The 16,128-nt window shown below is 42.3% G+C and overlaps 1 protein-coding gene across 1 annotated transcript in view; it reads right to left on the reverse strand.

Annotated features, from left to right (window-relative positions):
• Window positions 1–819: 819 nt before the first annotated feature.
• The window catches only part of fstl1b (follistatin-like 1b), a 114,382-nt gene continuing 99,073 nt past the window's right edge, over window positions 820–16,128 (reverse strand). The window contains exon 11 of the mRNA XM_072585311.1: window positions 820–4,436. Within this exon, the coding sequence (XP_072441412.1) occupies window positions 4,392–4,436 (45 nt within the window). The 3' untranslated portion in view covers window positions 820–4,391. The remainder of the gene's footprint in view (window positions 4,437–16,128) is intronic.

The following is a 16,128-nucleotide window of genomic DNA, read 5'->3' on the forward strand; positions in this document are numbered from 1 at the left end:
GCACCAGTAACAATGATGGGGGGGTATATCCCTGGATAGGACTGCAATAGCTCACAAAAAGGCATACGTAGCTTGGATCTTTCAAGGTACAGTGTAGCAGGACAGCCACGAAGGAATTTGTAAATTAGGTTGCAAGTTTTAAAGTTATGCATTGACAGATCATGAGCCAAGATAGTAGTGAGCACAGGATCTTCAGATATTAGTTTTTAATCCTAGTTTATTTTAAACACTGATCTCAAAATGGACTTTAGTAACTCCAGACCTTAGTTTTCTCCCTCTTTCATTTCCTCAAAGGCAATTATCTACACATCATTTTGTTGCTGTGTTAATGATTAATTAGGTATCTCTATGTGGCCGTTTATCAGATTTCATTACTTATCTGACTTGCGTGTGTGGAATCTTTTGTAACGCCACAGCTGCTGGACTCAATGATATTCCATAGGCAATAATCCAACTTTGGAAAAAAAGACAAACTTATCGAAGACAAAAAATGGATTTTACTCTCTTGAACATATAATACAAAGTTTGTGGAGTAATTGACAGAAAGATATGATATGCTAGCTTTTTTTAACAAAAAAATGAATTTAGCTACCTGTTTCACACTCATCAGATAAAATAAGAGTCTAAGGGGTAGAAATTTGTTTCCAGGTGGTAGTTCACCATTTGTACTCATTGCCTGAGGTTTAGTTATATAACAGGCAGCAGATCTAATACTGGCCACCACCTGAGACAAATTGCCACCATTAACATATTGTATATGAATGATAAAATTAAAGCAGAAGAGAGTGTCATTCTGGTTTTCAATAACAGAAACCATGATTTTTTAAAAACATTTTTGTAAGAAAATTTATTGACATTAAACCCAAAAATGCCAAAAAAGTACAAAAGGAAACTACAATACATGAAATCCTCTTATGATAGTTTGGTCATGGAGTGTACATGGTTCCTCTTATGATTCAATAAGATAGTAGTTCAAAACAAGGTCACAGAAATACAGCCTTTGAGTCTACAACAATTAACAACATTGAAAGTAAGAAATATATGGTGCAAACATATGCAAGTTGACACTTCATAAAATTTTGACAGCTGTCAGGATGCAGAAACTGATCACATATCTACCTTTCAATGATGATCTTTGATTTTTATGGGTGAGGGGTGGGTTTGTCTTGATTATATTCAATCAGATTCATTAACCACAGTCTGCAAACCAGTTCCAGAGATAATAAGGTGAAAAGCAAACTGTAACACATTTGTTTTAATAGGATGATGTGTGGATACAACGGCTGATCTTTATAAAATAAGTCAAAAATACTTCAAACTGTTTGTTCCTATCTCTTAATCGTGGCTTGTAACCCCATTCCTGAATGTATGGCATTCACACTTAGAGCATCCTTCTGATTAATGAGAAGAGCAAATTTAGGGTGTAGGTTTGCTCGCTGAGCTGTAGGTTTGATATCCAGACGTTTCATTACCTGGCTACTAGGTAACATCATCAGTGGCGACCTCCAAGTGAAGCGAAACTGTTGTCTCCTGCTTTCTATTTATATGTTTGTCCTGGAATAGAAAGCAAGAGACAATAGCTTCGCTTCACTTGGAGGTCACCATCGATGATGTTACCTAGCCAGGTAATGAAACGTCTGGATATCAAACCTACAGCTCAGCGAGCAAACCTACACCCTAAACCTCAACCTGAGCTACAAACCTTCACAAAAGAGCAAATTACATCCTTGGGGTCACCTCAAAAGTTCATGAAACTCCTTCTACCTGCTGTAGGTGATTCGGATCTCCTTACATCTGGTATTATCTTGAAATACTAACACAGAGCAAGTATTGGAAAAGTCTGAAAACTATTGAGATGGGCTGTCACCTTCCCTTTAGCAATGTCTGTGCCTCCCTCTCCACCATCAGTCTGAACAAGGTCCACTTTGAGATTGAGGCACTAACATACTCATTGCAAATTACTCTGGATGGGGAGGTATAGCTCTTGGAATTAAAGCAGGATCTCAGTAAGAATAATTGTTTTGGTGAAATGATCCTCAATTTAGACATAAAGTATGCCTGCAATGATGCTGATTCAGATGGTGTTGAGAACATCAGTGTTTCCCAGCAATGGTGTTGTGAATACTTGAATTATTCACTCTGCAATAATCAGTTTACAGTATCATGCTACAATGTTATTGGACTCTTGAAAATATAGTGGTAGCATTTCTAAAACAGCATTTTCTGGCATACAGTTTCGCTTCCTCAGATTTTTGTTTTAACAAATATTTCAGTTGGATCTCAGCACTCTACAGTATACTGGTAAAAGGCAGTTTCCTCCTTTTTGTCAACACCATGGCAATTTGACAACCTAACATGCTGACTGTAGCCTGACACCACCAATTTCTACAAGACTTCACATCTATCCTTAGGCACTCATTTTTTTATGTTCAACATTGTGGATACTCTTTAAAACACACAAGAGTTTAAATAAAATTTTGGACACTCCAGAGGTTACAAAAAACTGCAAATAATACATAAAGTGTATACATATATATATATATAATATGATATAAAGGAAAGAAGGAATGTAGCACCATTGTGAAATGTCAATAGAGTGCTTGTAAACCTTTGCGGAAGATGGCTACTGTTAAGTTTTCCTTAATCCTCTACATAACCTACAGATCATAGGGAGAAATCTACTTATATCTTCTGCCACAGACCAAACAGTGTGTGGAAAAAGTCAACGGGGGCTATTGGTCTGCTATCAGTCCTTGTAGTGATCTTCCAATGTACATCTGCTGGATATTAAAGTGCATGGCCTAAAAGATGTGATTGAAGGGCGTTTGTTACACTGTGGTAGGGTCTGTACCTCTGAGCCAAGAGGCCTGGTTCAAGGGCCACCTGCTCCAGAGGTTTGGAATAATTCGTCTGAATGCGTTGATGAGAACATATCTAAAAGAAGGCAAGGATGAAAAGTGGCCTCACATATTACATATTACATCACTCTTGGTAGGGCAATCCCAATCCCAATTGGTTCTCAATGGAAAATGTCACTGTAGTCCAGCTTTGCTCAAGCAGCCTTAAAAGATTAAGAAACTCACCCACCAAATGGCAATCAACCAATCATCAGGTGACTGACTGGCACCATCTTGTGCCAGAGCTAGCAGAAGGGAATAGATTTTTCTCTCTGGTATTAAAAGGAGATGGTCTTTTTAATCTGCTGCGGTAGGAGTAGAACCCTGCAATCGCAGGCTTTCCTCATCTCCCTTTCAATGTTTTCTAAACACAGATAGAAATGTGCCTGAGGTGGTGGTGCAATTAGAAATAAAACAACATGCTGGAGAAACTCGACAGGTTGGGCAGCATGGGTAGAGTGAGAAACAGGTAAAATTGAGTCCAGCAGTCCAAAGAAGTCATCTTGGTCTGGAAATGTTAATTCTGTTTTGCTCTCCGCTGATGCTGCCACTACTACGAGTTTCTCCAGCACATTCTGGTTTTATTTCAGATTTCCTTCACAATATTTTCCTTTAATTGCAGTGGTTCAATTGTTAGGGCGATGGAACTTCTATTCCACTATATTAGTGGCAACTTAAGTACCCAAATCGATAAGACTCGAGCATCTAAACTGAAGAGATCCAAAGTGTGGCACAGCAACAGCCAAAAAGATTTTCTGAATCACTTTATAACTGTGTATTAAGGACAATGTAATCACTAATTTATATTGTAGGTATTTATTTACAAAAAAAAAACTTTAAACTTCCAAAGTGTTCTTACATGAACTTGTTTTCTCCCCAGAATTCAGGGTGAATTGGAAACTTTGATTATCAATGAACACCAAGAAATAAAACCATAACTTTGGACCCCTATGATTGAACTCTGCCAGCTCAAAGATCACAATTCTATGTGAGTTAATGAAAATCAATCTTTTCAATAATGTTGATGCCATCATCCTAATTAAAGTTGCACCCAGAGTTTTAGGACATACTGGGAAACTTTAATATTTAGAATTCTGGTCTAGGGGTCCTGTCCAATGAAGGTCCACCTGTGGTTCTGTGTGTAATATAGAGGAACATGGTTAACTAATAAGGAGCAGGATATGATTTCCACCATCTTCCATCACAGGACTATGCAGCTGTTACAATTCAAACCAACAGATTACCATTTATGGCTAGCTTTTCTACTAAACTCTTGTTTAACATTACAGTACATTATAAGAAGTCTGTTTGAATAAAACCAAGGACTCCTTTTGTCCCCAACACAAAGCCCAAAAAAATACTGTTTATAACGTGTATATATATATATATTTAGTAGTGATTGTTGAAATTCCAAGTGTTTACTGGTTGGCTGAATGGAGAGAAACAGGTTAGAAAATAAAGATTAACTTTGTTCCTCTTCCACATCATATATTTTTAGGTCTCCTTTATGTTCACTTTCTTAGCCTTCTCAGCAGTCTCCTAAAGAAAATAGGAAAATAACCTCATTAGAATTTCTGTGCTAAGCCAGTCTGGAAACGTCAGAGATAAATTGGTAACGTTCCTTAATTTAGTACTTTGTGTGGAGTTTTTAATGAGAGTAACTGGTTTGGTACAAAAAAAACCCAGACAGTTACATCTAAAATGTAGCAATGTGATTGTAGACTTCAAAATTAAGCCTTTCCACAATGGGCTGCCATGTTGTTATTGGCAAACTTAGGATCTTCTCAAATTTGAAATGATCTCAGGAATTCTATAACTTTGGCCTGGATATTCCGACATCCAGACACCAATAAACAGTCACTATTTCAGTGCAGATGGGAGTTGCACATGGGGACCCTGCAGAATCCCCACCATAGCAGACTATGAAGAAATTGCTGGGGATATTGGAAGATTCCGCCAGGCAAGTCCTCTGCCTGGAAACTTCCAAATGTCTCTATTTACAAATTAGAGAATTCAGAGAGTTGGAGAAAGTAAGTGAATAGGTTAAAAACAATGACTGCAGATGCTGGAAACCAGATTTTGGATTAGTGGTGCTGGAAGAGCACAGCAGTTCAGGCAGCATCCGAGGAGCTGCAAAATCGACGTTTTGGCCAAAGCCCTTCATCAGGAAAGTAAGTGAATAGTAATTCATGTAAAATTAGACTATTAAATACACAGTGTAACTCCTGTGTAACTATTCAATTCTCCCCATATTTACTTCAGACACCCCCAACTTCATCACTCCCACTCCACTTATAACCCCAGAACCTGAGTGGATCATCCCTGCTCTGTTGGGATCAGCTCCCCACCATAACCATTCCACCAATTCCCTGCTGCTGGATTGGAAGCCCCTTCCCAGCCACTGGAGCTGATCCTCCCATTCCGTTGTAACCATACTGAACCCTCTAGGAGTTGACCATTCTGGCCCCTCCCCACCTCATCACCTGCGGCAGACCTGATTCCCCTTTAATCCCCAGAAGATAAACCCCCTTCCCCTATTCTGGAGCCAACCTCCCCAAGCTCCACTCCAGACTAATCAGCCTCTGCCTCCCCTACCTGAAAACTCAACTCTCCACTGCTGACACTGTACTTCACCAACCTGCCTTCCACCATCACTTGCTAGATTCATTTAGCACATCAAATTTTGCATCACTTCCCTTGCACCCGACTCAGCTGACACCTCACTCAACTGGCACCCTACCCTCACATTTACCATATGCATACACCATCTGGCAGCAGTTGTCAAAGTGGCTGTATGTGATTCTGGATCTCTACATTTCAGAATATGGCAGCTGACGGCTGCACATACAAACTGAACATTTTTTGCCTTCCCCTGTCCGTTCTGCACTATGAGAGAACTGTCAAAGTACAGTTCCACTTTCCTGAAGGAGTCCTGATTAAAATCTCCTGTCAGACGTACAAAGCTGCCTCCTTTCATAAAAAATCTGCCTGTGATTGTCACTCCTCAGAAAATTTGGCCCTTTATCTGCCATCACAATGATGATCACTTGTATAATGAATTTTGGAATCACTCTTGCCAATTACACAATCGACCAATCTCAAATGGTGTGGTGCAGAGGAACATAAGGTCATAAGAACTGAGCAAATCATTTAGCTTTGTGAACCTGCCCCATCATTCAGTATGATCATCGAAGATCTTATTGGGACTTATCTCTGCTTTCCTGCCTAACCCATAATCTTTGTTCAACAATGGAGTCAAAATCTGATTATTAGAAGTTTGCTTTAGACTGTTCCTACTGTTCTCGAGGTTAATGAATTGCGCAAAGATTAACAATTCCCAGAGAAGAAGGAGCCCTTCATTTGTCATAAATGACACACCCTTAAGTTTAAACAATGCTGGTCAGGTTTAGATTTCCCACCTCTCGGCAACTACTCTTTCAAGTCCTTTCAGAATTGTGCGCATTTCTGTAAGATCACCTTCATTTATTAAATTCCAATTAGTATTGATCCAGTTTGCTCAATCTGCCCTTTTAAGACAACTCTTTCGGCTCAGGAATCAGAGCTTAAAAATGTGTTGCTGGAAAAGCGCAGCAGGTCAGGCAGCATCAAAGGAGCAGGAGAATCGACGTTTCGGGCATAAGCCCTTCTTCAGGAATCCTGAAGAAGGGCTTATGCCCGAAACGTCAATTCTCCTGCTCCTTGGTTGCTGCCTGACCTGCTGCGCTTTTCCAACAACACATTTTTAAGCTCTGATCTCCAGCATCTGCAGTCCTCACTTTCTCCGGGCTCAGGAATCAACCTATTGAACTGCCTCCACTGTAAGTATAGTGGGCAGAATCTTACCAGGGTCTGAACAAACATGTTGAGATTTATGACAGAGTCATATCAGAAGTCTGGAAAGGCCTAGCTCTACATCAGGAGCAACTTGTTGCACTTATGTGATGAGTTGTCAGCTGGGGGGGGGGGGGGGGGGGGGTGTGTTGATAATCACATTATCAATACCAATTCGCACCTGATTAATACTCAGCTTTTTATTTTACCAAATGCACTAAATGAGCTAGATGTGGAAAATTCCCAACATGAGGGCAATCTCACATCCAGGGCATATGTCAGCTGCCTGCACATCATACACACGGTACGGTTATTCAGTGGGAATCAAGTGTGGACTTGTCCTCATTCCAGTCGAGTACTGCCTGTCAGGTCATCCTGGTACTGTCAATCCGAGACACTAACCACCCTGAGCTGCTGACTGACAGTTTCCAAGCTCCTGGACTGGTTTGGGAGACTGCTCTTGACTTACTGTGCCAAGGCACTCTGGAGAGAAGGCTACTAGTTTGACTGAGAATTGTTGACAACCATTATATAGCAATACAACTGATGAGCTTGGTATCTCTGATTGATGGGGCAAAATGCAAAAACACAAGGCAAGACAAGAATGCTGTGAGCATCCAGGTAGGCTCAGAGTTAGTGATCACTATGACAGCAAGTGAAAGTCCCACAGATAAATGTATTCTCCTCTTGTCCAGTCCTTTCCCATTTACATCCGTGATACATCCGACACTTTACGGCAGTTTCAGAATTTCCAGTACATGGGCACCAACCATCTTTTTACCACTGACATGTAATCCTTTACACATCCATCTCCCATCAGGAAGGTCTCAGGGTTCTCCACTTCTTCCTGGAAAAATAACCTGAACTACCCCCATCCACCACCACCCTACTCCACCTGGCTGAGCTTGTCCCAACTTTGAGCAATTCTCCTTTAACTCCTGTCACATTCTTCAGATCAAAAGTATGCCTCAGTTCTGCCCATCTCATTAGGGTACATGGAACATTTCTTGTCCTGATCTTACTTAGATCTCTCCTCACAACTCTTTCTTCAGTATGTTGATGATATCATTGGTGCTACTTCTCTCTCTCATCTGGAACTAGTGAAGTTTATCTGTTTTGCTTCCAATTTCTATTCCACTCTCAGCTTCCCTAGTCCATCTCAGATTCCTCCCTTCTCTTCATTGACATCTGTGTTTCAATCTCTGGGGTCAGGCTGGCCACTAATATTCACTCTGAACCCATCGATTCCCACAGTTCTCTTGACTATACATCCTCACACCCTGTTTCCTGTGAAGGCTCCATTCCATTCTCTATCATCCTTTGTGATGATGTCACTTTCCACAATGGGGGGGGGTGATTTCAGAAATGTCCACTTTCGTGCTCAACTAAGGATTCCCTGCTACCTGCAACAGGGGTCTTAGCTATGTTCAACCCATCTCCCACATTTCTGCCCTCACCATTTCTCCTTCCCTCCCACAACACCAATAGGGTCCCCCTTGTCCTCACCATCCACTAGCCTCCATGTCCAAAAGGATCATTTGCCACCATCCCTGCCACTTCCAGTAGGGTACCACCAGTAGGCACACATCTACCTCCCCTCCTTTGACAGTATTTCACATGGACTGTTCCCTCAGGAAAACACACCCTCCACTCTCAATATCTCTTCACAATCCTCCAGCACTTTCCCATGCAGTCACAGAAGGTGTAACACCTGCCCATTGACTTCCTCCCTTCTCACTATCCAAGGCCCCAGATACACCTTCCAGGTGAAGCAACAATCTATCATGTTCACTGCTCATAATCTGGTCTGCTTTACACTGGGGAGATGAAATGCAGACACCAACATTCTATCTGCTCAAATGACCCTGAGCTTCTAATTGCCTACCACTTCAACACACCACCATGTTCCCTGGCCAACATCTCTGTCTCAGGTTTGCTGCAGTGCTCCAGTAAAGCTCAGCAAAATCTAGAAGATCATCATCTAATTTTCTGCTTGAAGACTCTGCAGCCTTCAGTCTCTTTGGGAATTTAGAATAGTGGGAATGGAGGTTAGGGCAGTTGAATGTTCCTCCTGCAGAATGTGGGAGGTAAGAGTCACCACTAGTGTCCCTGCTGACTACATCTGCGGGAAGTGCACCCAACTCCAGCTCCTCGAAAACTGCGTTAGGGAACTGGAGCTGGATGAACTTTGGATTATTCGGGAGGCAGAGGGGGTTATTGAGAGGAGTTACAGGGAGGTAGTCACTCCTCAGATACAAAAAAAATGCAAATGGGTTACAGTCAGGGGACGGAAAGGGAACCGGAAGGCAGTGCAGGGATCCCCTGTGGCCATTCCCCTCAACAATAAGTATACCATTTTGGATACTGTTGTGGGGGGGAACTTACCAAGGGAAAGCAGTAGGGCACAGGGCTCTGGGACAGAGTCTGTCCCTGCTGCTCAGAAGGGAAAGGGGAAGAGGAGCAGAGCAGTAATCACTGGGGACTCCATAGTCAGGGGGACAGATAGGAGGTTCTGTGGGGATGAGAGAGACTCATGGTTGGTGTGCTGCCTCCCAGGTGCCAGGGTTCATGATGTCTCTGATCGTGTTTTTGGGATCCTTAAGGGGGAGGGGGAGCAGCCCCAAGTCGTGGTCCAAATAGGCACCAACGACATAGGTAGGAAGAGAGATAGGGATTTAAGGCAGAAATTCAGGGAGCTAGGATGGAAGCTTAGAGCTAGGACGAACAGAGCTGTTGTCTCTGGTTTGTTGCCCATGCCATGTGCTAGTGAGGTGAGAAATAAGGAGAGAGAGGAGTTGAACACGTGGCTACAGGGATGGTGCAGGAGGGAGGGTTTTGGATTCTTGGATAATTGGGGCTCTTTCTGGGGTAGGTGGGACCTCTACAAGCAGGATGGTCTTCACCTAAACCAGAGGGGTACCAATATCCTGGGGGGGGGGGGGGGGGGAGATTTGCTAAGGCTGTTGGGGTGGGTTTAAACTAATCCAACAAGGAGATGGGAACCAAAATTGTAGTTCGAGTATAGAAAAGATTGAGAATAGGGAGGTTCAAAATCAAGTTTCAGGGACGCAAGATGGCACCGGCAAGCAAGAAATTGGTTTGAAGTGTGTCTACTTCAACACCCGGAGCATCCGGAATAAGGTGGATGAACTTGCAGCATGGGTTGGTACCTGGGACTTCGATATTGTGGCCATTTCGGAGACATGGATAGAGCAGGGACAGGAATGGCTGTTGCAGGTTCCAGGATTTAGGTGTTTCAGTAAGAACAGAGAAGATGGTAAATGAGCGGGAGGTGTGGCATTGTTGGTCAAGGACAGTATTACAGTTGCAGAAAGGATGTTTGGGGACTTGTCAACTGAGGTAGTATGGGCTGAAATTAGAAACAGGAAAGGAGAGGTCACCCTGTTGGGAGTTTTCTATAGGCCTCCGAATAGTTCCAGAGATGTAGAGGAAAGGATAGCAAAGATGATTCTCGATAGGAGTGAGAGAGACAGGGTAGTTGTCATGGGGGACTTCAACTTTCCAAATATTGACTGGGAACACTATAGCATGAGTACTATAGATGGGTCAGTTTTTGTCCAGTGTGTGCAGGAGAGCTTCCTGATACAGTATGTAGACAGGCCAACAAGGGGCGAAGCCACATTAGGTTTGGTACTAGGTAATGAGCCCGGCCAGGTATTGGACTTGGAAGTAGGTGAGCACTTTTGTGATAGCGATCACAATTCTGTTATGTTTACTTTAGTGATAGAAAGGGATAGGTGTATACCACTAGGCAAGAGTTACAGCTGGGGGAAAGGCAATTACAATGCGATTAGGCAAGATTTAGGAAGCATAGGATGGGGAAGGAAACTGCAGGGGATGGGAACATTAGAAATGTGGAGCTTATTCAAGGAAAAGCTCCTGTGTGTCCTAGATAAGTATGTACCTGTCAGGCAGGGAGGAAGCTGTAGAGCGTGGGAGCCGTGGTTTACGAAGGAAGTAGAATCTCTGGTCAAGAGGAAGAAGAAGGCTTATGTTAGGATGAGATTTGAAGGCTCAGTTAGGGTGCTTGAGGGTTACAAGGTAGCCAGGAAAGAGATAAAGAGAGAGCTCAGAAGAGCCAGGAGGAGACATGAAACGTTGCTGGCGGATAGGATCAGGGTAAACCCTAAGGTTTTCTATAGGTATTTAAGGAATAAAAGAATGACGCGAGTAAGATTAGGGCCAATCAAGGACAGTGGTGGGAAGTTGTATGTGGTGTCAGAGGAGATAGGGGTAGCACTTAATGAATATTTTTCGACAGTATTCACTCTAGAAAACGACAATGTTGTCGAGGAGAGTACTGAGATACAGGCTACTAGACTAGGTGGGATTGAGGTTCACAAGGAGGAGGTATTAGAAATCCTGCAGAGTGTGAAAGTAGATAAGTCCCCTGAGCCGGATGGGATTTATCCTAGGATCCTCTGGGAAGTCAGAGAGGAGATTGCTGAGCCTTTGGCATTGATCTTTAAATCGTTATTGTCTACAGGAATAGTGCCAGAAAACTGGAGGATAGCAAATGTGGTTCCCCTGTTCAAGAAGGGGAGTAGAGACAACCCCGGTAATTATAGACCAGTGAGCCTTACTTCAGTTGTTGGAAAAGTGTTGGAAAAGGTTATAAGAGATAGGATTTATAATCATCTAGAAAAGAATAATTTGATTAGGGATAGTCAGCATGGTTTTGTGAAGGGTAGGTCGTGCCTCACAAACCTTATTGAGTTCTTTGAGAAGGTGACCAAACAGATAGATGAGAGTAAACCATTTAATGTGGTGTATATGGATTTCAGCAAGGCATTCGATCAAGTTCCCCACAGTAGGCTATTGTACAAATTGCGGAGGAATGGGATTGTGGGAGATATAGCAGTTTGGATCAGTAATTGGCTTGCTGAAAGAAGGTGGTGGTTGATGGGAAATGTTCATCCTGAAGTCCAGTTACCAGTGATGTACAGCAAGGGTCAGTGTTGGGTCCACTGCTGTTCGTCATTTTTATAAACGACCTGGATGAGGGCGTAGAAGGGTGGGTTAGTAAATTTGCAGACAACGCTAAGGTCGGTGGAGTTGTGGATAGTGACGAAGGATGTTTTAGGTTACAGAGAGACATAGATAAGCTGCAGAGCTGGGCTGAGAGGTGGCAAATGGAGTTTAGTGAGAGGTGATTCACTTTGGTTGGAGTAACCGGAATGCAAAGTACTGGGCTAATGGTAAGATTCTTGGTAGTGTAGATGAGCAGAGAGATCTCGGTGTCCAGGTACACAGATCCTTGAAAGTTGCCACCCAGGTTGACAGGATTGTTAAGAATGCATACGGTGTTTTAGCTTTTATTAATAGAGGGATAGAGTTCCGGAACCATGAGGTTATGCTGCAGCTGTACAAAACTCTGGTGCGGCCGCACTTGGAGTATTGTGTACAGTTCTGGTCACCGCATTATAAAAAAGGATGTGGAAGCTTTGGAAAGGGTGCAGGGGAGATTTACTAGGATGTTGCCTGGTATGGAGGGAAGGTCTTATGAGGAAAGGCTGAGGGACTTAAGGCTATTTTCATTAGAGAGAAGAAGGTTGAGAGGTGACTTAATAGAGACATATAAGATAGAGGGTTAGATAGGGTGGACAGGGAGAGCCTTTCTCCAAGTATGATGACGGTGAGCACGATGGGGCACAGTTTTAAATTGAGGGGTGATAGATATAGGACAGATGTCAGAGGTAGTTTCTTTACTCAGAGAGTAGTAAGGGTATGGAATGCTTTGCCTGCAACGGTAGTAGATTCGCCAACTTTAAGTATATTTAAGTCGTCATTGGACAAGCATATGGACATACATGGAATAGTGTAGGTTAGAAGGGCTTCAAATTGGTATGACAGGTTGGCGCAACATCGAGGGCCGAAGGACCTGTACTGCACTGTAATGTTCTATGTTCTATGTTCAGGACTCACTATCACATTCAATAATTTTAGGGCCTGAACACCTTCTGAATCCTTAACTCAACCCCCACACCCCAGGCACTGTAAACATACGGGGCACTTTCAGCATAGCCAACCCATTTTCACTTAATTATGGTCCCCATTAGCAGCTTTTCTTTCTGCCTGGCTTCTTAATAGTCTTCACTTTGTCCTCATGCCTTTCTTTCCCTTTGACTCCACTTCTAACTATCAGCTACTCCTTTAACCCACCGCCTGTTTTCAGCATATATACCATTTTCTTGCTACCATCAGTTCTGAAGAAGGGTCACTAAACCAGAAATACTAATTCTACTTTCTCTCCACAGGTGTTGCCAGACCTGCTGACTTTCTCCAGCAATTTCTGGTTTTTTTTAGCTCAGAGATGCTGCATATCCAGTCCATAGGCTGGGTTCGTGTCCTGAGTGCACAGCATCCTTGCTGCAGCGTTTCAGTGGTGCATGTGTGGCCAATGGATCATGCCCTGAGATAATAAGACCTAGGAAATCGGAACAGCAGGCCATTTGGCTGGCTCCACCATTCAATAAAATCATAGCTGATCCGATATTCCTCATGCCCACATTCTTATATTTTTCCGTGTAACCCTTGATTCCCCTACTGATCAAGAACCTAGAGTCTTTCGCCCTCCTTTCCAAACTGAACAGCTTCATATTCTCCCACATTATACTCCATTTGTCAACTTTTTGTCCACTTGCTTAACTCGTCAATATCGTTCTGCAAACTGTTCGTGTCCTTCTCACAATCTGCTTCCACAATTATTTTTGAGTCATCAGCAAATCTGGCTCGAGTAGATTCACTTCCTTCCTCCAACTGAGTCATATATGTTGTACACAGTTGCCATGCCAGCACTGATCCCTGTGGAACTCCAGTGGTCACAGGTCCCAACCTGAAAAAGAACCCCTTAACTCTATTCACTGTTTCCTGTCTTGTTAGTGAATTATCTATCCTTACCAATATACTACACCAACACTGTGAGCTCTCATCTTATGATTTAACATTTTGTGAGGTACCTTGCCAAACACCCTGTTGAAGTCCAAGTTCAACACATCTCGGTGGTTCCCCCCTATCCACTCTCATTGAACTTGCTCAAAAAATCTAATAAATTAGTCAGACAGGGTTTCCCTGGCATGAAGCCATGCTGATACTACTTGATTAGGTTATGATTTTCCAAAAGCTCTGCCATTACTTACTTAATAATTGGATTCCAATACTTTTCCTATCACCTCCCTCTCTTTTCGAATGGGGGGATCACACTAACAGTTTTCCAACCCTCTGGTACTTCTCCAGAATCCAACGATTTTTGGAAAATTACAACCAAAGCATCCACTATCTCTGTAGCTACCTCTTTTAGGATTCTAGGATGCAATCTACCAGGATAAAGGGACTTATCTGCCTCTAGCCCCGTTAAGTTGTCTAATACCACTGCTTTAGTGATGGAAGTGGTACTTCATTTCTCCCTGTATTCTTTATTAAGGCGATGTTTGAAATATCTTCCACCATAAAGACTGATGCAAAATATCTATTTAACACCTGTGCCATTTCCTTGGTCCCCAAAACTGTCTCACTAGATTCATTTTCAAAGGGGTCTATGTTCACTTTTTATGTATTTAAAGAAGCTCTTATTGTCAGTTTTTATTATTCCTCACTAGTTTGCCTTCATTGTTTATTTTCTCTTTGTTAGATATTTAGTCTTCCTTTGCTACATTCTGAATTTATCCTAATTTTCAGGGTTATTTTGGTGACCAGTGTCCAACATGTCAGTTGGAGCAACCGACAAACTGAAATTCCCAATTACCTGCTCTATCTTCCACGTTGAGTCTTCTTGACCTTTAGCTTGTTTGGCGTGATTGATAGGATAGCAATATCATGTGTTTCATTAATGGCTTTAATAAGGCATCTAACAAGCTATAATCCTCCTTGATTGGCAATTTGCCAATGTTAAGCCAGAAACTCGCACTATTTGGCAAACACAAAAATACAGCAAGTTGCTCCAATGGCCTTTTGGTCTTCTCCTATGATTCTGTTGCAAATCTTAGCATAATCTATGTCAATCAGATCCCAGTACGATTCTGCCAACTACACCTGCGCTGGAAGCAGTTCAGTAAGTTGATTTCCTGTGATGAAAGAGTTGTCTAACAAGGGAAGAGTAAGTTGGGTCTCTTTGAATTGAAATTTAGAAAACAGAGGTGATCTTATGGAAACATACAAGATTCTCATAGAGTCTGACAAAATAGTTGGTGAGACATATTTTGCCTTTGGGAAATTGTGAATGGTTTGGCAAATGCTTTGAAAAACTGTAGTGATGCAGCTGATGGCATGACTTTGCCACAAATCTTACCACAGTCTACACCATTCAGGCCAGTATAAGATTCTGCCCTTGGTTTTCTACTGGATGAGTCACAAAATGTTAGTATGCAGGAATAGCAAGTGATTGAGGAGACTAATGAAATCTTATCCTTTATTAGGAGAGGAATTGAACATAACAGGAAGGAGATTATTCTTCAGTTGTGCAGGGCATTTGTAAGACCACATCTTGAAGACTGTGGGCAGTTCTGGCCTCTTTATCTAAAGAGCAACACCAATGTTTTGGAGGTAGTTCAGAGGAGGTTTGCTGGATTGATACCTGGAAGTAAGATAGGTTGGAAAGGCTGGATTCATTTCCACCAGACTTAAGGAGAGTGAGCAGTTATTCAATTAAAATTCATAAGACCCTGAACAGTCTTTCAGCAGGGTGGGTGTGGAGAAATGTTTCTTCTTGTGGGCAAGTTCAGAACTGAGGATACAGTTTTAAAATTAGGGGTAACATTTAGGTCTGAGATGAGAGGGATTTCTTTTCTCTGAGAGTTGAGTGCATTTGAACTGTGTGCCTCAGTAGGTGGTGAAGGATCGATACCTGAATATTTTTAAGGCTGTGGTCGATTGATTCCTTGCCCAACAAGAATCTAAGGTTCAAGGTTAGAGTGGTGCTGGAAATGCACAGCAGGTCATTGCATCCGAAAAGCAGGAAAATCAACGTTTCGGCCAGGAGCCTTTCATCATGAACCTCTCAAAGAATCTAAGACTGTTAGGAATGGATGGGAATGTGGAATTTGGATTACGAACAGAGCTTACTGAATGGTGGAGCAGACTTGAAAGATTTAATGATCTATTCTCCTCCACTGTACTCCCTGTATGATAATATATCCTTTCTTGGTAGAGAGACCAAAACTGCAAACAATACCAAGTGTAATCTCATCAATATCCTGTCCAACTGCTGTAAGACATCCCTACTTCTGAATTAAAATCCTCTTGCAATGAAGGCCAATATACCACTTGCCTTCTAAATTGCTTGCTGCACCTTTCATTGACTGGTTTATAAGGATACCCTTGCACACATCCACACTTCACAATATATCAGAGTTGAATTAATATGCTTTCTTTCTATTTTTCA

This window comes from Chiloscyllium punctatum, chromosome 15 (assembly GCF_047496795.1).
Source record: "Chiloscyllium punctatum isolate Juve2018m chromosome 15, sChiPun1.3, whole genome shotgun sequence".
Lineage (NCBI taxonomy): Eukaryota > Metazoa > Chordata > Chondrichthyes > Orectolobiformes > Hemiscylliidae > Chiloscyllium > Chiloscyllium punctatum.